Raw genomic sequence first — 23,064 nt, 5'->3', positions numbered from 1 at the left:
ACCGGAATCCATGACATGGACATTAAAATAAAGGTACTTCTACTTATCTAACATGTGAATTATAAAGGATTTTTAATACACAAAGGAATAGGAACAGCTGTTATAGACATGCATTAAGACATCATTATCAAAGAAAATCTATATCGTTATGACTTGTGGAACGGTCGCATGACTGATCAAATCAGTAAACTCAGCTCCAAGACATCTACAGTGACGCCTCCACTCACAATACCACTAATTGGCCAATGGGAGCTCGGAGGCAGAGGTGTCCTCCTGTCCGCCATTAAAGAATTCAATCCATGAATTCAAATGGAACCTACAGGACCCAAGAATGAGTTAGCGACAGCTAATACGTAGCAGGCTTTTAACGCTGAATAGACATATCAGCATCGTTGTTTTATCGATTTTTTATCACTTTTAACGATTTTCGTCTAATTCCCGTGGTAATAGGTTATAGAATAGTGGCGTGGCTAACTGTTTTGTGTAGTCTTTGGTATGTTAGCTTGATAGCTAGCTAGTTAGCTAAAGTTAGCTGTCTAGCTAACATTAGCTGAGCGATCAGGGGGAGGGGAGAGTTCCTCTGCTCCGAAATGGTGTTAGCTAACGCTAGCTTGAGTGACTTTTAGCTTTCGTGTGTTCGAGGTGGAGATTATATTGCAGCTATTTCTGTTCATGTAAACGTACTGTTAGACAGCACTATTTATATATAGCTAGTCTAAAGACAGACAATAGATTATAAGTTAGGTTCAAACATTTGCTTGAGAGCTAGCCAAGCGTAAGCTAGTTGGCTAAAGCTAACGAACAAACTAGGCTGTTAGCTACCTAAAGCTAATGCTACCTAGCCTTCAACCGGTTGCGTAAATAACTTGTTTGCTAGCTTATCCCATAGCCAACTTAAATGTGCTGAATGGGTTCCCTAGATAGTTAAGTGTAGCTACCGTGGCCAAACTTTGCAAAAAATTACTCTTCTTGCGGTGACTGAGACAATGGACTGTACATACACGCTTGTGTGAGAAGATGAGTTCATGTTTTGTACCAAACGGGGCTAGTTTGGAGGATTGCCACTCCAACCTATTTTGCTTGGTAAGACATCATTTTACCTTTAGCTAACATGCTAGTCATGAGAGACCAGAAAGCCATTTTGGTCTGCCTGGCACCTAAAGCTACTAGCTACACAGCTGACGGGAGGCGCTAGGCCTGCTGTGCTCGATTACAAGTTAGCTTGCAAACAGTTAGCTCCTTTGCATTTTATTTAATCGTTGTGTTATGTAATTGCATACAGCGAGTTTAGATGGTCAGATGTAATTTATCGTCATTCAAATGTTGTATTTACCGGTCAAATGAGCAAATGTAGGGAAACTGATCACTTCAACCCAGTTGATACGCGAGATTAATATTTTTTGACGTTTTTATGACGTTCTGCGATTGTGTTGACTTTTTAATATTCCTACTTAATTGTTAATACAGATTAACTCTTAAAAGCGTTCGTTAGCTTTTAGTCCTAAGCGTATACTGGTAGTTATTTGCAACTTTGGATTTTAGTTAGCAGGTTGTTGACCAACTTTTCGGCCTGCGGAATCACATGAGTCAGACTGCATTATTCTTTTGGAACATCGGTGTATTTTTTTGAAGAGTTGATCTGCTTTAGCGACATTATATACGCCGTATTTTGCAACTTTCACTTTATTTCACCTTAGACCTACTTTACGAAATGCGTTAGATGACACGGGTTTACAAATGGAGAAGAACAAAACAAGTGTTGATAGTAGTAGTAGTAGCAGCTACTCATTTGTTGACCCAACCACTTTCTACACCATCTACTCACAGGAGTAGCTCATGTATGTGACTTCACTGAGAAGTTGAATGAAGGCATGGCTGTTGTTGTTTTTAATAAACGGTCACATGACGTTATAAATGTTATAGAACTTGATCAACTGACAAGTCAAAGTGGGATTTCTCTACTCGTTAGGCCTGAGTTGTTCGTCTCGCCTATATCTCACACACTTTACCTCTCTAGTCTAATCCTTGTTTCCCTCTCCTCCCTCTCTCTCCCCTTCTCCCTACTCCTCCCCTGGTCCCTCCCTCTCCTCCTCCTCCTCTCTTGCTCCTCCTCTTCCTCAGGCTGACCTGACTGGGATTAAATGGCGTCGCTTCGTGTGGCAGGGTCCCACGTCCTCCCCCATCCTGTTCCCAGTGACGGAGGAGGACCCCATCCTGTGCAGCTTCAGCCGCTGTCTGGCGCAAGACGTGCTGAGCGTGTGGCGGCGGCACCACAGCCCCGGACGCCGCGAGCTCTGGCTCTTCTGGTGGGGCGACGACCCCAGCTTCGCTGAGCTCATCCACCACGAGCTCTCCAGTAAGGGCCCTGTACACACACGGAATACACTCACCTGCACACACAGCTGAATACTCCCTTACAGACACTCATGCACCTGCACACACACACACCCTGACACACAGTGGATGTTGCAGTGGATGTTGCAGTGGATGTTGCAGTGGATGATGCAGTGGATGATGCAGTGGATGTTGCAGTGGATGTTGCAGTGGATGTTGCAGTGGATGTTGCAGTGGATGTTGCAGTGGATGTTGCAGTGGATGTTGCAGTGGATGTTGCAGTGGATGTTGCAGTGGATGTTGCAGTGGATGTTGCAGTGGATGTTGCAGTGGATGTTGCAGTGGATGTTGCAGTGGATGTTGCAGTGGATGTTGCAGTGGATGTTGCAGTGGATGTTGCAGTGGATGTTGCAGTGGATGATGCAGTGGATGTTGCAGTGGATGTTGCAGTGGATGTTGCAGTGGATGTTGCAGTGGATGTTGCAGTGGATGTTGCAGTGGATGTTGCAGTGGATGTTGCAGTGGATGTTGCAGTGGATGTTGCAGTGGATGTTGCAGTGGATGTTGCAGTGGATGTTGCAGTGGATGTTGCAGTGGATGTTGCAGTGGATGTTGCAGTGGATGTTGCAGTGGATGTTGCAGTGGATGTTGCAGTGGATGTTGCAGTGGATGTTGCAGTGGATGTTGCAGTGGATGTTGCAGTGGATGTTGCAGTGGATGTTGCAGTGGATGTTGCAGTGGATGCACCTGGCCTGAATCTCCCCTGCCTCCTGTCCTGTGTCCCCTCTCTCGCTCAGGTGAGGAGGATGGCGAGTGGGAGAGCGGCCTGTCGTACGAGTGTCGCACGCTCCTCTTCAAGGCCATCCACAACCTGCTGGAGCGCTGCCTGGTGATGCGCAGCCTGGTGCGTGTGGGCCGCTGGTTCGTCAGGCCCTACGAGAAGGACGAGAAGCCCATCAACAAGAGGTACGTGGTGCTGGTGGTGGTGGTTTGTTGGTTTTTGTGTACGAAGTTTTGCAAACACTGCGTCAGAGTTGAAGATGTTTGTTTTCAGGGCCCCTTGTGGAGAGAGAGAAAGAGAGTGTGTCTAGACAAAGTAAAACCAAAAGCTGAGTTGCACTATTAAAATGTTATCAAGATTGGTGGTGACGTTTTCCTCAGAACATTAGCTGCTGTGATGTGCGGTGAGCCTGGGTTCCCAGGTGAAGTCTTGCAAGCTCACTAACAACCAGATTAATAAGGATGTCCTGAAGGGAAGTTTGTAGTGTGTGTGTGTGTCCTGCTGGAGGACTCTGCTGGGCTCATTACAGCTCTGCCCCTGTTGTCTGTAGAGTCCAACAGGGCAGTCTGGACAGTCACTTGAAGCTTTGCTCCTGTGTGTGTCTGTGAGAGGGAGGGTGTTTCAGGGCTGGAAGTGTTTCGTGGCTGTTAGTGGTGTCGGAGCGTGAGAACAGGTCTTCAGTCTGGGAGTTCAGGGGAAAGTCTACTAGTGTTAGTGCTGCTTTCTAGCAGGCAAGACACCAGGACAAAACACCAGGCATTCAACTGTCGCCTGATCTGTCTCTCTCTCATTCTCTCTCTCATTCTCTCTCTCTCTCGTTCTCTCTCTCACATTCTCGTCTGTCTCCCCCCTTTGTCTCTCACTCTCTTCCCGTCTGTGTGATAAACAGGGCTGTCTCTCTCTCTCTCCCCTGTCTCTGTCTCTCTCCCGTCTGTGATAAACAGGGCTGTCTTTGGACAATGCTGAGTCTGCACTGTGGTTTTACACCAACCGTGTCAACAGGAACTATTTTAGTACATTTCCCCCGCTTGGCTGTGCAGTGCCAGTGCAGGAAACGGACGACTAGTTTCAACTCGTCAAGGCTATTATAATCCAGGTTATTTTAGCGTTTTCAGCCTATTTGGGGGAACTTGGTCCAGTCTGAGTGGAGTTTGAGGGGGTCAGGTTTCGAGGCGCCTCTAGCTTCCTCTGTGGCCTAAATCACAGGTCTCTAGTCAGTCTGTGTGTTTGGCTCAGAGTAAGCAGCCATTATGACCTGGAAGCACTTTTTATTTGGTTTCACAGCCTAGATCAAAGTGCACTCGCTGCAGTTATGCTAGGAATGAGGCCTCTCTCCCCTCCCCTCTTCTCTCCCCCCTTACTCCCCTCCCCTTTCTGACTCATACTAAACTTTCTCTGTACGGAAGGACAGTTGAGGCTGTTGCCGCGGTAACGACAACACTTTTTCCACCAGGGAGTTTTTCTCGTGAGGTCGTGACCCCCCCCTCTCCCCTAACAAGCGTTACAAACAGCGTCCCTTTCACCAGCCCTGCATCTGAGTGCGACAGTAGAACCTGTTTCCTGCTTTAGTAGTTTAGTTTGTTGTTGTTGTGGGGCTGTGTTGTTGAAGGGTTGTGTTGTTGAGGAGCTGTGTTGTTGAGGAGCTGTGTTGTTAGGGGCTGTGTTGTCGAGGGGCTGTGTTGTCGAGGGGCTGTGTTGTCGAGGGGCTGTGTTGTCGAGGGGCTGTGTTGTCGAGGGGCTGTGTTGTCGAGGGGCTGTGTTGTCGAGGGGCTGTGTTGTCGAGGGGCTGTGTTGTCGAGGGGATGTGTTGTCGAGGGGCTGTGTTGTCGAGGGGCTGTGTTGTCGAGGGGCTGTGTTGTTAAGGGGTTGTGTTGTCCCTGCAGCGAGCACCTGTCCTGCTCCTTCACCTTCTTCCTGCACGGCGACAGCAACGTGTGCACCAGCGTGGAGATCGCCCAGCACCAGCCCCTGCAGAGGCTGGCTGAGGAGCACCTCAGTCTGGCCCAGCAGACCTCCAGCCCCCTGCAAGGTGGGTCCCCCTAACCCTGTCCCCCCTAACCCTGTCCCCCCTAACCCTGTCCCCTCTAACCCTGTCCCCACTAACCCTGTCCCTCCCTAACCCTGTCCCTCCCTAACCCTGTCCCTCCCTAACCCTGTCCCTCCCTAACCCTGTCCCTCCCTAACCCTGTCCCTCCCTAACCCTGTCCCTCCCTAACCCTGTCCCTCCCTAACCCTGACCCTCTTCCCTCGTCCTGACCCTCTTCCCTCGTCCTGACCCCCCCCCCCCCCCCCAGACAAATATATATATATAATACATATATAATATACAAATATATATATATATATATATATATATATATATATATATATATATAATATATAAATATATATATATATATATATATATATATAATTTTTGCTAATAAATGTAACCAACCACCAGAGCCTAACCTGTGGTGTGTCTCCGCAGTGATCCTGAGTCCGTACGGCCTGAACGGCAGCCTGACGGGCCAGTCCTTCAAGATGTCCGACCCCCCCACCCAGAAGCTGATGGAGGAGTGGCGGCAGTTCTACCCCGTCACGCCGCGCGCCAAGCAGCGCCCCGACGACAGCATGGAGGAGGGCGACTGGGAGGACGACTCTCTGGCCGCTGTGGAGGTCCTCGTGGGTAAGAGGGGGGACGGGGCCTCGCGGATAAGAAAGGGGGCGGGGCCTCGTGGGTGAGAGGGGGGGCGGGGCCTCGTGGGTGAGAGAGGGGCCGGGGCCTCGTGGGTGAGGGGGGGGGGCGGGGCCTCGTGGGTGAGAGGGGGGGCGGGGCCTCGTGGGTGAGAGGGGGGGCGGGGCCCGGCTCATGGTGATGATGGGACAGATGGCTGAGCGGTTAGGCAATAGGACTATCAATCAGAAGGTTGCAGGTTAGATTCCCGGCCGTGCAAAATTACGTTGTGTCCTTGGGCAAGACACTTCACCCCACTTTCCTCAAGGGAATGTCCCTTAAGATACTTACTGCAAGTCACTCTGGATGATTACATATACATTTATGATAATAATGCTAAATGCGTCAATGTAAATGAGGATGTTGTTACTTAGCAGGTGGGTGTGGGGGTTTGTTGATTGTGGGTGATGATGGTGATGCTAATAGTGATGGTGATGCTAATAGTGATGGTGATGCTAATAGTGATGGTGATGGTGAATACTAATAGTGATATTGATGAGGGTGTGTGTGTGTGTGTGTGGTTCCAGCGGGGGTGAGGATGGTGTACCCAGCCTGCCTGGTGCTGGTGCCCCAGGCGGAGCTCCCCTCCCTGGGCTCGCAGGGCGCAGCGCCAGCCTCCTCCAGCCTGGCTGGAGCTCAGCAGGGCTTGGCCAGCACCAGAGACCCCGCCATGTCCTCCGTCACCCTCACCCCCCCCACCTCCCCCGAGGAGGCGCAGAGAGGTACCCCCGCAGCACACACAGACATAGATATTCATTCAGGCATGTGCGAGCGCAACATACCACAATATTATCTCATAAAGAGACTGTAAAACAACATTCCTATTCAGAAAGGTTACCTCCTCTTAAATATACCCACACTAACTTCCTTCTCTCTCTCCCTCTCTTTCTGTATCTCTCTCTCCCTCTCTTCTCCCTCCTCCTCCAGACTCCCAGTCGTGCCAGCGCTGGCTGAAGCTGGCCTGCTCCTCTGAGGGGGGGGCCTTGCAGGACGGAGGGCTCCATGGGGGCCGGCTGCCTCGCAGGCTGGCCAGCCAGGTGCTGGAGGGCGTGTGGCAGGAGTGCAACAGCAACAGAGCCCAGAGCAAGTGAGTTCTGGCCAGACGCACTCTGACCTTTTAGTGTGCACACATGGGCTGACCTCTGACCCTGCGAGGGAGGGTCCTTCTGACAGACAGACAATCACCTAGCTTCATGTAGGAGTATAAACATGTTCCATGTCAATGTGGAGCTCTAGAAGGAGAGTGCTGGTAGCTTGCTCTTCAGGGTGATGGTGGACAGGCTGAATGATGGTGCTGTTTTGTGGTTCCCCCTCCAGGAGGAAGTTCTCCACGCTGACAAACGGAGGCTGTGAGGACGAGGCTGACCGGACGGACATGTGGGACTTTGTGGAGGCGTCTCAGAGGACGCTGTGCAGCTGCACCAGGTACGCTGCTCACACCTGCAGCTGCAGCAGGTACTCACCTGCAGCCAGGAACCTGCTGTTCCTGCGGCCAGGGCCCAGGAACAGGACAGCATTGATCTGTTTACATGCTGTCTAAGAACTCGTCACATCCAAGGAGATATGTTTTAGTGATGTGTTTGTCTTCTGTCCCCCCCCTTTATACACACACACACACACACACACACCAGGCACAAGAACCAGAAGCAGCGTGCAGGCAGTGTCTCAGGCCACCCCCCCTCTGCCGGCCAGCCCCCCCAGCCCGCCCCCAAGCACAAGCAGGGGGAGAAGTCCGACAAGGGGGACAAGCAGCAGAAGAGACCCCAGACCCCCTTCCACCACCGCAGCCTGGCGAGCGAGGAGCCTGGCCCGGAACCCCAGCCCCAGAGGGTGTGTCTGCGAGCCCAGGAGGAGGGCCCCTACCCCAGCCTGCACCACGTGGACGCAGCCCTCCCCAAAGCCCCCACGCTCCATGCCCACGGGCCCCCCGACCTGGCCGGCTCCCCCCAGCCGCCCCCCCTCAGCCCCCACCTGTCGGAGAGAGGGGGCGGGGGAGGGGAAGACCCGGGCCCTGGGAAGAGCTCCTCCACCCCCACCCACCAACACTTCTACCCCCCGTCCTCCGAGCCATGCCTGCTGCCTCAGAAGGCCCAGTCGGAGGAGCCCTCCCTGGGGCCGCTGCCCCTGCCTTTCCCCCCGGCCTACCCGGAGCCCCTGGAGCCCACCTCCTACGTGGGCTCGGCCATCAACCCCAACGAGGACACAGCCCACAACCCCTGGAAGTACTTCAACCTGCCCCGCAAGAAGCCCTCCAGCTTCCACACCCCCCAGCTGCCCCGGGACAAGCTGAGGGAGGACTCTGGAGGGGGGATGGACGCCGTGGGGATGGATGCCGTGGTGTCCGTCACAGAGTGAGTGTCCAGCTGGTGCACGTCTGCTGTTAGCCAGGACCTTCCATCACCAAACCCTAACCCTGCTGTTAGCCAGGACCTTCCATCGCCAAACCCTAACCCTTCCATCACCAAACCCTAACCCTTCCATCACCAAACCCTAACCCTGCTGTTAGCCAGGACCTTCCATCGCCAAACCCTAACCCTTCCATCACCAAACCCTAACCCTTCCATCACCAAACCCTAACCCTTCCATCACCAAACCCTAACCCTGCTGTTAGCCAGTACCTTCCATCACCAAACCCTAACCCTGCTGTTAGCCAGGACCTTCCATCACCAAACCCTAACCCTGCTGTTAGCCAGGACCTTCCATCGCCAAACCCTAACCCTTCCATCACCAAACCCTAACCCTTCCATCACCAAACCCTAACCCTTCCATCACCTAACCCTAACCCTTCCATCACCAAACCCTAACCCTTCCATCACCTAACCCTAACCCTTCCATCACCAAACCCTAACCCTTCCATCACCAAACCCTAACCCTTCCATCACCAAACCCTAACCCTTCCATCACCAAACCCTAACCCTTCCATCACCAAACCCTAACCCTTCCATCACCAAACCCTAACCCTTCCATCCATGTCGTTCCCCCTGTGATCCTGTGGCTGTCGTCCCCCAGGTTGATGTCGGGCTCGGGGCACCTGCTGAAGGTGTCCCAGGAGCTGGTGAGGACGTACACCCAGCGCAGGAACGGCCACCTGGGCGGGGCCATGACGGGGGAGGAGCAGGACGCAGAGGCCGACCCCTACGCCTTCGTGGAAGGAGACGAGGAGTTCAGCTTCTCAGGGAAGAAGGACAAGGCTGGCGGGGAGAGAGAGGTGGGCGAGAAACACAAGGTGGGTGGAAATGGTTAGACCAGGGGTTCCCAATCCTGGTCCTCGGGCCTCCCTGCCCTGCATGTTTTAGATGTTTCCCTGCTCCAACACACCTGATTCCAATGAATGGTCGTTAGCAGGTTTCTGCATAACTAGATAACGACCCAAACATTGGAATCAGGTGTGTTGGAGCAGGGAAACATCTAAAACTTACAGGACAGGATTGGGAACCCCTGGGTTAGACCATGCGCGCACGCAGGCACACACACACACACACACACACGTAGAGAATGCGCTCGTCCGTGTGTTAAGTGGAGCCTGATTTAAATCCATTGCAGGAAGTGAAAGGTGTCCTTTAGTCCTTATTTCGAGCAGAAGATGTTTCAGTGTGTACCTGCAGAGCAACGTGTGTCTTTGAGAGTGTGTACCTGCAGAGTAACGTGTCTTTCTCCTGCAGGGGGATGATGGAAACAGCTCTACTGACGGTACAGACGGCTTTCTCTTTTTTTTTACCAAAGTAACAGGAGTCAGTTGATAATTAGTTGTAGTTTAAGAGATATTTAAATTGATAGATCTTCCTTCCTTCCTCTCCCCCCCTCTCTTTCCTTCTCCTCCCCCCCCCCCCCCCCCCAACTCTTTCCCCTTTTCCTCTTTCGAATTTTCCTCACCTCCCCCACCCTTCGTGTGTGTGCGCGTGCGCGCGTGTGTGTGTGTGTGTGTGTGTGTGCAGATGGCCAGGGCTCAGGCAGCAAGCCAGTCCCCTCCACCAGCCTCTTCCATGAAGAAGCCGACCTGGCAGTGTCCTTCAACGACCTGGACAACATCTTCAACTCTGACGAGGACGAGCTAGCGGTTAGCTCTCCGTCTGTTTCTGTCTCTATCTGTTTGTCTCTCTCTGTCTCTCGTCTCTCTCTCTCTGTGTCTCTCTCCATCAGTCCCCCTCTATCTGTAGTTAGAACCTGTGTCTTTGTGTGGTCCAGTTTGAATGTGGTTGTGGTCAGGGTTAAGTGTGTGGTCAGGGTTAGGTGTGTGTGGTCATGTTGTGGTCATGGTCAAAGCTGGTCAGGTTGTGGTCATGGTCACAGCTGGTCTGTGTGTGTTCCAGCCTGGGTCTCGGAGAGCAGCAGCCGGAGCAGAGGAGAAGAAACCAGGAGCTGTGGACGCTCTGTCAAGCATCAGTAAGTATCATCACTCCCCAACACTGACTCTGGCTCTCACTGCAGCTTCCCAGCAGACAGCTGACCCCTCCTCCTCCCCCTCCCCCTCCCCCTCCCCCTCCCTCTCCCTCTCCCCCTCCCCCTCCCCCTCCCCCTCCCCCTCCCCCTCCCCCTCCCCCTCCCCCTCCCCCTCCCCCTCCCCCTCCCCCTCCTCTCCCTCCTCCTCCAGGCTCTGCAGACCTGCACCAGATGTTCCCCACACCCCCCTCCCTGGAGCAGCACATCATGGGCTACTCTCCCATGAACCCTGGGGGGAAGGAGTACGGGGTTGTGGAGGGCGGGGCCGGCCTCACCCTGGTGGACGGGAGCCAGCTCAGCGCCCTCTACAGGATGGAGGTGGAGGAGGGCTTCTGCAGCCCCAAGCCCTCTGAGCTCAAGGTACACTAACACTAACACACACACACACGCCAACACACACACACACGCTAACACACACACATTCACAGTGGAGTGTCACTGAATACTGTGGTTTGTAAACAATATTTAGAGACGTCTGGTATTTCAGTGAGAGCTTGAGCATTCTGGGGGGAAACAGGCCATCTGTGTTTTATGTCAACACAGATAAGGATAGCTATCGTGTCTCCCTCTGGTCTTCTCCTCTTCCTCTCCTGTGCCTCCCTCTACCCTCCCTCACCTCACCCCTCTCCTCGTCCTTTTCCTGTTCCCACACTCCTTCTCCTAACCCTATCCCTCTACCCTCTCCTCCCCTCCAGGACTTCTCCTTTGTGTTCAAGGCAGAGGCCTGCCCCCCCTTCACTGGCTGCTCCATGTTCGCCCCCCTGAAGACCCTCCCCAGTCAGTGCCTGCTGCCTGTCCGTCTGCCTGAGGAGTGTCTGTACACCCCCAGCTGGACCCTGGGCAGGCAGGAGCTCATGGGCTCCGCGCCCCCCCTCAGCCTCCTCACCAAAGACAGGTAAACCCTGGGAACTGCTGGAGGACTGGACTGACTCTCATGTGTCTCATAAACTGCTGTGGTGCCTGTTGGCAGGGAACAAGTGTCTATTTCTCAGACTATAATTGGTTTGGGATTTGGGCTATAGTCAGAGATGGGACTTTACTTTCACTCCTTACATTTTTTACACATCAGTACTTTCTACTTCTTACATTTCAAAGCCGGGCTCATTACTTTAGTTTTAGTCTGTATTTGGTGGCATGATCGATATCATTTTGTCATTTCGAGATTTTTCATTTCCTGGTTATCACGCACAACAAATGGAATCTAGTCTATGCAATGGAGCAAGGCAGAAGGCAGCATCAAAAATAAATTATTATTATTATTATAAAAAAATCTAAGTTGAACATCTTTTTGATGTCAAGTTTCCAACAAAAAGTTACCATCATTGACGAGGACTCTACTGTTCTCTATTTTGCTCTGCTTTCATCTACTGTTATAGGCTTCTCTTTTCTCTCCTTTCACTGTTGTTTTTTGTTTATGTTTAGTGCTTTTTTGTTGTTGTTGAAAGGTAGAATTTTTGTATTTTGTGGGGAAGTTCTATATGTAGTTTTGGACTCCAGTTGGGCTGTGATTGAGACTGGAGTCTGATGCTGCTGTTGTTTGTTGCAGCAACATCCCCAGTGTGGAGCCAGACTACAGCCAGAGCTACACTCCTCAGACACACACTCCCTTCCTGTCCAACAGCGCCCCGCCCAGCAACGCTGGCATCCTGCCCTCCCCCGCCACGCCCCGCTTCTCCGCCCCCACCCCCCGCACCCCTCGCACGCCCCGCACTCCCCGCGGCCCTGCCAGCGTCCAGGGCTCCCTGAAGTACGACAACCCCGACCTCTACTCCCCGGCCTCCACCCCCTCCACCTGCCGGCCTCTCAGCTCCGTGGAGCCGGCCACCGTGTCCTCCGTCCCCGAGGCCCACAGCCTCTACGTCACCCTCATCCTATCAGAGTCGGTCATGAACCTCTTCAAGGACTGCAATTTCGACAGCTGCTGCGTGTGCGTGTGCAACATGAACATCCGCGGTGCGGACGTGGGCGTGTACCTGAGCGACGACGGCGACGCCCAGTACCCCTGCACCTGCGGCTTCAGCGCCGTGGCCAACCGGCGTCACGGCCACACGGCCGGCCTGTTCCTGGAGGACGAGCTGGACGTGGTGGGCCGCGGCTCGGAGGCAGGGCGCGACACGGAGAGGAGGTACGAGGAGAGGCGGGCGGGGGGAGCGCTCCGTGGGGGGCTTCTCAGGGAGCACCCCCCAGATGAGCTGATCCTGCTGCTGCAGGACCAGTGCACCAACCCCTTCGTCCCCATGGTGGCCGAGGGGGCCCCCAGCGCGGGCCCCGGGCCCAGGCCCTTCCTCAGGGTGGGGGAGAGAGACTGCTACAACGACTGCTACATGGCCCTGGAGCACGGGAGGCAGTTCATGGACAACATGTCTGGGGGCAAGGTGGACGAGGCTCTGGTCAAGAGCACCTGTCTGCACCCTTGGCCCCAACGCAAAGGTGAGGAACACCCTGCTGGACCTGGGATAGGCTCAGAATTCTAACTGCTGTCTGTCTCTCTCTGTCTGTCTCTCTCTGTCTCTGTGTCTGTCTCTGTGTCTGTCTCCTGTCTGTCTCTCTCTCTGTCTGTCTCTCTCTGTGTCTGTCTCTGTCTGTGTCTGTCTCTCTCTGTGTCTGTCTCTGTGTCTGTCTCTCTCTCTCTGTCTGTCTGTCTCTCTCTGTGTCTGTCTCTGTCTGTCTCTGTCTTTGTCTCACTGCCTCACACACGTGACATTTCTGTCAACTCAGTCTTACTGCTTTCAAGAGGAACTTCTTCATCTGTCTGGATGCCAGTTGTGTTTGACTCTCTCTCTCCCCCCATCTCTCTCTCCCCCCATCTCTCTCTCCCCCCATCTCTCTCTCCCTCCATCTCTCTCTCCCCCCAGCTGCAGATGTGAGCGGCCTGTTTTCGGGGGACGTGCTGCGGGTGTTGCTGTCGCTGCAGCCCGTGCTGCAGGACGCCATTCAGAAGAAGCGCAGCGTGCGCTCCTGGGGCGTGCAGGGCCCCCTCACCTGGCAGCAGTTCCACAAGATGGCCGGCCGGGGCTCCTACGGTAAACACCCGCCAAGGCCAAGTACCGTGCTGGGGCCATGTGCTCTTCACCTGCATGGTTTATCAAGGATGCATGATCCTACAGGGAATGTAGTCTAGGGTCCACACCTAGCATGAGTTAACCTGTGTTAGGGTCCACACCTAGCATGAGTTAACCTGTGTTAGGGTCCACACCTAGCATAAGTTAACTTGTGTTAGGGTCCACACCTAGCATGAGTTAACCTGTGTTAGGGTCCACGCCTAGCATAAGTTAACTTGTGTTAGGGTCCACACCTAGCATGAGTTAACCTGTGTTAGGGTCCACGCCTAGCATAAGTTAACCTGTGTTAGGGTCCACACCTAGCATGAGTTAACCTGTGTTAGGGTCCACGCCTAGCATGAGTTAACCTGTGTTAGGGTCCACGCCTAGCATGAGTTAACCTGTGTTAGGGTCCACACCTAGCATGAGTTAACCTGTGCTAGAGATCCACGCATCATGAGTCAGTCGTTTTAGGAGTGTAGATTTACGTATTTACAAAAATTCTTAGAATATCACCAGAAATGATTAGGAAGTACCCACCTCTGCCTCTTCAACATACAAGCTCACAGAACGTAAAGGAATTCAACATTTAACAGTAAAACAACAGCCTTAAGATGCTGAACAAAGTAACCCGGAAGGAGAAGTAGCTCCACTTCTGTCCCCGATCTGACGACCTCTGACCCCCTGACCTCTGACCTCCAGGCACGGACGAGTCTCCGGAGCCCCTGCCCATCCCCACCTTCCTGGTGGGCTACGAGTATGACTTTGTGGTGCTGTCTCCGTTCGGCCTGCCCTACTGGGAGAAGCTGCTGCTGGAGCCGTTTGGCTCCCAGAGGGCCGTGGGGTATGTGGTCCTCTGCCCCGACAACGAGGCCCTGCTTCACGGAGCCAAGACCTTCTTCAGGGACCTGTCGGCCGTCTACGAGGTGAGTGAGCTCTCTAGCTCTCACACACACACACACCTAGGAGCTCTTGCTCCTGCTCGCACACACACCTGTACACACACACACTCTCCTGCATACACCTTCTCTCCTCCTCCCTGTCCTGTCTGTGCTCCCCCTGGGCCCTGCCCCTGACCTGCCCCCCTGTGTGCAGGCCTGCCAGCTGGGGCAACACCGGCCCATCTGCAGGGGCCACTCTGACGGCCTTCTGAAGGTGGGGCCCCGGGCCCTCTCAGAGCAGCCTCTCAGCGACTGGCTGCTCAACATGGCCGCCAGCTGTGGGGACAGCGAGGCCTTCAGCAGGATCAAGATGTTCGCTCAAGTGTGCCGGCACGACCTCGGTAGGTCACACTCCCCCTAGAGGACAACCAGAAAACCACATGGTGTAGCCACATGGCTGTCGTTGTGTTCTGGGATAAACTTAATTGCTAGATTAGACTGTACCTGACCCTGTCAGACAGGAAGTGGATGTCTGACGTTCCTCCTGTCTTTCACCTCTGCAGCTCCGTACCTGGCAGAGCAAACATTGGACGCCTCCCTGCTCAACCAGCGAAACCCTGCTCCTCCTCCCTCCTCCTCCCAGACCCCCGGCTCCTCCACCCCCTCCTCCGCCCCCTCCAGCCAGCCTGCCCATGCCAGCAGCACCCCCCCCTCCTCCTCCGGCCTGCCCTCTGGCCCCCAGGGCCCAGGGGGCTTGGGGGGGATGCCTTCCTCCAAACCCAGCGGCTACACGGCCTTCGTCTCGGCGGGGCTCCAGGCCGGGGCCCCCCAGAACGGACCCCAGGCTGCGGGGGACAACGGGTCCACGGCCAGCCACCCTCAGCCTGCAGCAGAGCCCCCTGAGAGGTAGGGAGGGAGGGGGAGAGGGGAGGGAGGTGGGGGAGGTGGAGAGATGTTGGCACACCGACACTGCAAGTAACTCAGTCTACACAGTCTGGGAGAGCATGTCTCATGTCTGAATATTTCATGTTAACACTCTCTCCCCACCCCCCCCTCTCTCTCTCTCTCTCTCTCTCTCGCTCTCTCGCTCTCTCGCTCTCTCGCTCTCTCGCTCTCTCGCTCTCTCTCGCTCTCTCGCTCTCTCGCTCTCTCGCTCTCTCGCTCTCTCGCTCTCTCGCTCTCTCGCTCTCTCTCACACACACACACACACCCAGCACCATGGAGAGGGACAAGGTGGGCCGGCCGACGGAGGGTGAGTCTCACGGGGTCTCCTACCCCCCTGCTGTGGTGGTGTACATGGTGGACCCCTTCAGCTACGAGGACGAGACCAGCTCCAGCCTCAGCCTGGCTCTGCTGCTGTGCTACCTGGACATGCTGCAGGCCCTGCCCCCTCACCTCAGACATGCTGTGTCTGTACAGGTACACACACGCTCTGTCTGTCTGTCTCTGTATCTTTGTCTGTCTGTATCTCTGTGTCTGTCTGTTTCCTTCTCTCTCTGTCTCTCTCTCTCTCTGCCTCAGTTAAAAGGATTAACTTAACTCTGTGTGTGTTCCAGATCGTCCCGTGCCAGTACCTTCTTCAGCCGGTGCACAGTGAGGATCGGCAGCTGTACGTGCAGCATCTCAAGTCCCTGGCCTTCTCCGTGTTCACACAGGCCCGACGCCCGCTGCCCGCCTCCACCAACTTCAAGGCTCTGACGGGCTTTGGGCCGGGCCTGGCCATGGACCTGACCCTGAAAAGCCCTGAGGTACACCACCACTCCCAGCCACAGGGGGAGCTCTCCTCCAGTCTGACATGCATGCTCACCTTTCCATTTGATTCAGTTTTTATACACAGCAACATACACATTGTTACAGGTGCTTGTAGTTCAGGAGTTGAAGCAGACAAACGTAGTTTAGTCGTAGTTCCGTTATAGACTTGCTCTCCCCTCCACCTGTGGGGTTTTCCTCCGGGGTCATGGAGTGTTGGGACTGTTGTACCTCAGTGACCCTGACCTCTAACCTTTGCCCTCTGACTGGAGCAGCGTCCGGAGATAGTGCGTCTGTACACGCCGCCCTTCATCCTGGCCCCCGTGAAGGACAAGCAGACGGAGCTGGGCGAGACGTTTGGCGAGGCGGCACAGAAGTACAACGTGCTGTTTGTGGCGTACTGCCTGTCACATGACCAGCGCTGGCTGCTGGCCTCCTGCACAGACCTGTATGGAGAGCTGCTGGAGACCTGCGTCATCAGCATCGATGTTCCTAACAGGTACACACACACACACACACACACACACACACAGGGGCCCTGCGTCATCAGCATCGATGTTCCTAACAGGTACACACACACACACACACACACAGGGGCCCTGCGTCATCAGCATCGATGTTCCTAACAGGTACACACACGTTTAGTCACATACTCTGGGGAGCAGCTTCTTAGCATGAACGTCCCTAACGTACACACACAGTGTGGTTGCTGGTGGCCTAGATACCAGTGTGTTGTGGGTTCTGACTGTGTGTGTATGTGTGTCCCAGGGCCCGCAGGAAAAAGGGCTCCGCCCGGCGGCTGAGTCTGCAGAAGCTATGGGAGTGGTGTCTGGGCCTGGTGCAGGTGACATCACTGCCCTGGAGGGTGGTGATTGGACGCCTGGGCAGAATGGGCCACGGGGAGCTGAGAGGTATGTCGTCACGTGTGTGTATACTGTGTCTAGTCTGGAGCATGGTGCTGAGCAGAGTGTGTGTGTGTCTCTAGTCTGGAGTATGATGCTGAGCTGTGTGTGTGTGTGTGTGTGTGTGTGTGTGTGTCTCTAGTCTGGAGCATGATGCTGAGCAGAGTGTGTGTGTGTGTGTGTGTGTGTCTCTAGTCTGGAGCATGATGCTGAGCAGAGTGTGTGTGTGTCTCTAGACTGGAGCATGGTGCTGAGCAGAGTGTGTGTGTGTGTGTCTCTAGTCTGGAGCATGGTGCTGAGCAGAGTGTGTGTGTGTGTGTGTGTCTCTAGTCTGGAGCATGGTGCTGAGCAGTGTGTGTGTGTGTGTGTGTCTCTAGTCTGGAGCATGATGCTGAGCAGAGAGTGTGTGTGTGTCTCTAGTCTGGAGCATGGTGCTGAGCAGAGTGTGTGTGTGTGTGTGTCTCTAGTCTGGAGCATGATGCTGAGCAGAGTGTGTGTGTGTGTCTCTAGACTGGAGCATGGTGCTGAGCAGAGAGTGTGTGTGTGTCTCTAGTCTGGAGCATGGTGCTGAGCAGAGAGTGTGTGTGTGTCTCTAGTCTGGAGCATGATGCTGAGCAGAGTGTGTGTGTGTCTCTAGTCTGGAGCATGGTGCTGAGCAGTGTGTGTGTGTGTGTCTCTAGACTGGAGCATGGTGCTGAGCAGAGAGTGTGTGTGTGTGTGTCTCTAGTCTGGAGCATGGTGCTGAGCAGTGTGTGTGTTTGTGTCTCTAGTCTGGAGCATGGTGCTGAGCAGTGTGTGTGTTTGTGTCTCTAGTCTGGAGCATGGTGCTGAGCAGTGTGTGTGTGTGTGTCTCTAGACTGGAGCATGGTGCTGAGCAGAAGGAACCTGCAGTCCCTCAGTAAGAGGCTGAAGGACTCCTGCAGGATGTGTGGCATCTCCGCCGCCGACACTCCCAGCATCCTCAGCGCCTGCCTGGTCGCCATGGAGCCCCAGGGCTCATTCGTCATCATGCCAGGTTTGTCATCTGTCTGTCTCCCGCACAGTGATAACCTCTCTCTCTCTGTCTAACAGTGATAACCTCTCTCTCTCTGTCTAACAGTGTCTAACCTCTCTCTCTCTCTCTCTCTCTCTTTCTGTGTCTCTCTCTCTCTCTGCAGACTCTGTGTCGACAGGCTCTGTGTTTGGCCGCAGCACCACCCTGAACATCCAGACGTCTCAGCTGAGCACGCCACAGGACACGTCCTGCACCCACATCCTGGTGTTCCCCACCTCCGCCCACTCCCAGCTCAACAGCACCACGGAAAACATCGACATCGCCTTCAACCCCATCAACCCTGGTACACACACACACACACACACACACACACCCTCACCCCCTGGTGTGTGTGACTGCTGTGTCTCCCCACACACACACACACACACACACCCTCACCCCCCTGTTGTGTGTCTCCTCAGATGGCTCTGATGGAATGGGCATCTTCGACCTGTTTGAGAACGACCTGGTGGACCCAGACCTCATCAACATCCTGCCCAGCTCCCCCACCCCCTCCCCTGGACACTCCCCAGGGGGGCACTACCACCAGGGGGGCGACGGAGGAAAGGTGAGCCCCCCTCCTCCTGCAGTCTGGCTGCACAAGGAGTCAGACACACTTCCTGTGGACTAGAATAGAATGCAATAGAATTACGAGTCCCTATGAGACCAGAATGGGCTGGTGTAGAGCAGAGCAGAGCAGGCTGGTGTAGAGCAGAGCAGAGCAGGCTGGTGTAGAGCAGAGCAGAGCAGGCTGGTGTAGAGCAGAGCAGAGCAGGCTGGTGTAGAGCAGAGCAGAGCAGGCTGGTGTAGAGCAGAGCAGCAGGCTGGTGTAGAGCAGAGCAGCAGGCTGGTGTAGAGCAGAGCAGCAGGCTGGTGTAGAGCAGAGCAGAGCAGGCTGGTGTAGAGCAGAGCAGAGCAGGCTGGTGTAGAGCAGAGCAGAGCAGGCTGGTGTAGAGCAGAGCAGAGCAGGCTGGTGTAGAGCAGAGCAGAGCAGGCTGGTGCAGAGCAGAGCAGGCTGGTGTAGAGCAGAGCAGCAGGCTGGTGTAGAGCAGAGCAGCAGGCTGGTGTAGAGCAGAGCAGCAGGCTGGTGTAGAGCAGAGCAGAGCAGGCTGGTGTAGAGCAGAGCAGCAGGCTGGTGTAGAGCAGAGCAGAGCAGGCTGGTGTAGAGCAGAGCAGAGCAGGCTGGTGTAGAGCAGAGCAGAGCAGGCTGGTGTAGAGCAGAGCAGAGCAGAGCAGGCTGGTGTAGAGCAGAGCAGAGCAGAGCAGGCTGGTGTAGAGCAGAGCAGAGCAGAGCAGGCTGGTGTAGAGCAGAGCAGAGCAGAGCAGCAGGCTGGTGTAGAGCAGAGCAGAGCAGCAGGCTGGTGTAGAGCAGAGCAGAGCAGCAGGCTGGTGTAGAGCAGAGCAGCAGGCTGGTGTAGAGCAGCAGAGTGACTCTGTCCTCCGCAGGGCCAGAGCACAGACAGGATGGAGTCCCATGAGGAGGTGCTGAACATCCTGCAGCAGCCCATGGCTCTGGGATACTTCATCTCCACTGCCAGTGCCGGGCCCCTGCCAGACTGGTTCTGGTCTTCCTGCCCCCAGGCTCAGAACCAGTGTCCCCTCTTCCTCAAGGTACACTCTCTCACACACACACAAAAGTTCAACTTTTACGTTTATTTGCCGTTTGTAACAAGTACATTAGAATTCTTCGGTCCTTGACAATTGACTATTTGCCCATTTAAACCTGTAACAAGCAAGTCCTGTAATAAACGAGTTAGGTTACCTGGGTCAGGTCGTCATGGACGCTGCAATAGACGTTCTGATTGGTGGGTTTCTCTGCAGGCGTCGCTGCACCTGCACGTGTCTTCATCAGACGAGCTGCTCCACAGCAAGCACTCCCACCCCCTGGACTCCAACCACACCTCTGATGTCCTCAGGTACACCTCCTCCCTCTCTCATCCCTCCTCCTCCCTCTCTCATCCCTCCTCCTCCCTCTCTCATCCCTCCTCCTCCCTCTCTCATCCCTCCTCCTCCCTCTCTCATCCCTCCTCCTCCCTCTCTCATCCCTCCTCCTCCCTCTCTCATCCCTCCTCCTCCCTCTCTCATCCCTCCTCCTCCCTCTCTCATCCCTCCTCCTCCCTCTCTCATCCCTCCTCCTCCCTCTCTCATCCCTCCTCCTCCCTCTCTCATCCCTCTCTCCTCCCTCTCATCCCTCTCTCATCCCTCCTCCTCCCTCTCTCATCCTTCCTCCCTCTCTCATCCCTCCTCCTCCCTCTCATCCCTCCTCCTCCCTCTCTCATCCCTTCTCATCCCTCTCATCCCTCCTCCTCCCTCCTCCTCCCTCTCTCATCCCTCCTCCCTCTCCCCTCTCTCCTCCCCCGTCCTCCTCCTCCCTCCATCCTGGCTGTCATCTTCTCTCCTATTCCCTCTTACCTCGTCACTCCTCCTTCCTAGATCTGGATCTCCCTGACCGTCGTTTTAGATGTGTCCTCCTAAATCAACTCTAATGTGTTAATGTGTACCCCCCCCCCCCACACACACACACACACACGCCAGGTTTGTACTGGAGCAGTACAACGCTCTCTCCTGGCTGACGTGCAACCCTGCGACCCAGGACCGCCGCTCCTGCCTCCCCGTCCACTTTGTGGTGCTCAACCAGCTATACAACTTCATCATGAACATGCTCTAAACCTCGGAACGCAGCACCGAGGGCCCGGCCCATGCCCAACAGTCACCGAGGACCCACCAGGAGATAGGAGGAGGAGGAAGCCTTAGAGATGTCATACCTTTATCAGGGACTGCAGCTACTCTGGGAGTCGGGGGGTGTCGGACACTTCCTGATTTATACATTCCTTGGAAGAGGAGGGGGGGGCCGGGGGCCTGCAGGCCCCTCCCACAGGTTATCACTGGAAGAGGAGGAGCCTGCTGGCCCCGCCCACAGGTTATCACTGGAAGAGGAGGAGCCTGTCTGTCAATCAACCCAAAGCCACGAGCCTGTTTGAACCTTTTGGATGATCAAGGGACTTTTCATAAAGGAGAATAAATTAAGTCTTTTTAACAACCTTAGATTTCAATCTATGACATTTTATCCTAATGAAATGCCTGCATATATATATTATTTATTGTACGTTTTTAATTGTGTAATTTTTATTTCTTAATATCTTTTATATATCACAAATCTTAGAGGCTGTGTGTATAGCCATCTCACTGTAAATGAATTTGAGGTTGTTTTTTTTCTTTTCAAACGTCAGTCATTTTCACAAATTACGAAAAATCGACAAAACCTGCTCAAGTGAATTTTGCTGTAGATCGCTTTTAGAGTATACTTTTTTTTTTTTTTCAAAGGGTACATACCTTTATATTGCCACGATGTACAAATGAAGTAGTGTAGGGAGAGTGTGGACGTGTTTGAGAGCTGGCGACATGCAGGCCGGCTCCAGACACTGGGGCAGACAAGCAGAAGGTACAATGTCAGATTATATATTTTATATGACAGATTTAGAGAGAATGTGAGTGTGTGTGTGTGCGCGCGTGAGTGTGTATATATGTGTATATATAAATGTGTGCAGACACAAATGTTGCAGCCTCAGTTTTAGGAATAAAGTGTGTCTACCTATTGAAATGTGTTTTTAATTTGTATTTCCTTACAGTACAGGCAAAATGCAATACAAGCGGCGAAACGATACTAGATAATACACACCACTTGACCAACACAATTAAGACTTCACGGATTTCCTTTTCAGTCTGGTCCTGATGGGGTTCCCGAGTAACCAAGTTGAACTGGTTTAACTTGATCTTTGTGATGTTTTTAGCTTTTCGGTAGCAGTTGGCAGAGACGCTAGTTTCAGTCGCTACGTGCTGAATCCGAGGACAGTGGTTAGAATCCCGGAGTGGATGTAAATAAGGAACTGTTATTGACAGTCACCTATCCTTAAATGGTTGGCAATGTTTTTTCGTTTTACTTTCTAAATGTTACACATGTGTAGCACATATATGATAAGCCGTTTTTAAGATTAACGCTTGCTTTATTGATGGCTAATTGTAAAATAGGTTGAAGTAATTTGTTGGAGGGAAAGAGAACGAGCCGCGAGGGATGTGAGGCGCAGTTTGTAATCTTCACCGGCAGGTGGCGCCGTATACCCAACGCTCTCAATGCCATTACATCACCGGTGAAGAGGATTTCAACCAGATCTATGATTTATAATTTGCTTGTCTTCCACTAGGTCTTCTACTGCTACTCCCTTCTGTAGTCAGGGTGTGCTTATTTATATTGAAAGAGATCATGCTGGTTTCAGAACGACAACTCAAGACTCATTTTCTGTGGACTGAAACAGAGAAGACTACGATTGTCCTTCACCTCTACAGGGGTCAGACTGGTCAGCTGACTCACTGACATCCAATCCTACAAGGTCAGATGTGGCCCCGCCTCTTCGGAGTCCGCGAGTTATAAATCGGCGAAAGTTAATGTATGATTAATGTGTGATTGTCCCAACTCTCGTTTGCATACATAGAGATGCTGGTATGGGCACAGGTCATAGAATGAGCAGTTTATAATACGCTGTCACGCAGCCTAACATGATTCATCATCACACAAGAACGCCACCTATTAGTAAGAAGTCCACAGCAGAACTTGCTCCCAAGTCCTGGTCGTGTTTAATAATAGATCACACCAAGCCGGTGGAGGCTGAATAATTGACAGGACTGAAATTTGTAGGGAAAAAACACTGGCGAGCACCCAGGTAAGACGTTGTCACCCTCGAGAATTCAGTGGGCAGAAGGCTTTTCAATTACATCAGGCACGTGGGCATGATGAGAATATTAGTGTTGTGTCTGTGACTCGCTGAATATTATGTAATCTTCAAAACGAAATGAAGAAATTGAGAACACGACGCATATCACCAGAACAATAAAACAAAGCACATCCATGAACACGGACTACGGTGTTATCTGATTAATGAACATTTGTTCCGTAGCCTATGCTTTCTTCAGAATCAGTCTGGACTGATTCTACATCCCGCTACAAGTAGCCTATTTCATAACAGCGAACCATGGATGAAAACGTTTAACGAGATGCCAGAATCGCGGGCGCGCTCTGAAAACGCCCTTGACGCCTGGATACTGTTGCTATGGTAATACTATGACAACGCCTTATCGTATCTCCATGGTGATGCTATTAAGCCTGGTGGGAAGGAGCTTGTTATTGATGGA

The 23,064-nt window shown here is 53.4% G+C and overlaps 1 protein-coding gene across 3 annotated transcripts; it reads left to right on the top strand.

Moving 5' to 3' along the window:
* The first annotated feature begins 250 nt into the window (after positions 1–250).
* On the top strand, positions 251–21,478 carry LOC146257928 (mediator of RNA polymerase II transcription subunit 13-like). 3 transcript variants are annotated; one of them, XM_084674177.1, is made up of 30 exons: positions 256–1,083; positions 2,122–2,356; positions 3,132–3,300; positions 4,999–5,144; positions 5,586–5,783; positions 6,359–6,553; positions 6,759–6,918; positions 7,149–7,256; positions 7,463–8,182; positions 8,841–9,039; positions 9,494–9,521; positions 9,767–9,888; positions 10,142–10,214; positions 10,423–10,631; positions 10,967–11,166; positions 11,818–12,701; positions 13,127–13,294; positions 14,015–14,238; positions 14,408–14,594; positions 14,757–15,099; positions 15,408–15,612; positions 15,750–15,941; positions 16,218–16,441; positions 16,711–16,853; positions 17,701–17,859; positions 18,002–18,181; positions 18,300–18,445; positions 19,324–19,488; positions 19,699–19,793; positions 20,413–21,478. In XM_084674177.1, the coding sequence occupies exons 1-30, from the start codon at positions 1,018–1,020 to the stop codon at positions 20,543–20,545; spliced, it is 6,276 nt and encodes a 2,091-aa protein (XP_084530303.1). In that variant the 5' UTR covers positions 256–1,017; the 3' UTR covers positions 20,546–21,478. The 3 variants fall into 3 exon arrangements, with proteins under 3 accessions (XP_084530304.1, XP_084530303.1, XP_084530301.1); XM_084674175.1 differs by having other exon boundaries at positions 8,841–9,057; XM_084674178.1 differs by lacking the exons at positions 17,701–17,859; positions 18,002–18,181; positions 18,300–18,445; ... (1 more) ...; positions 19,699–19,793; positions 20,413–21,478 and adding an exon at positions 17,081–17,673 and having other exon boundaries at positions 251–1,083; positions 8,841–9,057.
* Positions 21,479–23,064: the final 1,586 nt, after the last annotated feature.

Source organism: Hypomesus nipponensis, chromosome 15 (assembly GCF_054491055.1).
Source record: "Hypomesus nipponensis isolate SF chromosome 15, ASM5449105v1, whole genome shotgun sequence".
NCBI lineage: Eukaryota > Metazoa > Chordata > Actinopteri > Osmeriformes > Osmeridae > Hypomesus > Hypomesus nipponensis.
This window is presented reverse-complemented; position numbering and strand designations above follow the sequence as displayed.

Bases quoted from the DNA above. Each gene is read 5' to 3' on its own strand.
- LOC146257928 (XM_084674175.1), top strand. From the start codon at position 1,018: ATGAGTTCATGTTTTGTACCAAACGGGGCTAGTTTGGAGGATTGCCAC. The intron at 9,889-10,141 runs GTTAGCTCTCCG...TGTGTGTTCCAG, and splicing joins CTGACGAGGACGAGCTAGCG to CCTGGGTCTCGGAGAGCAGC. The intron at 10,632-10,966 runs GTACACTAACAC...CCTCCCCTCCAG, and splicing joins CCAAGCCCTCTGAGCTCAAG to GACTTCTCCTTTGTGTTCAA.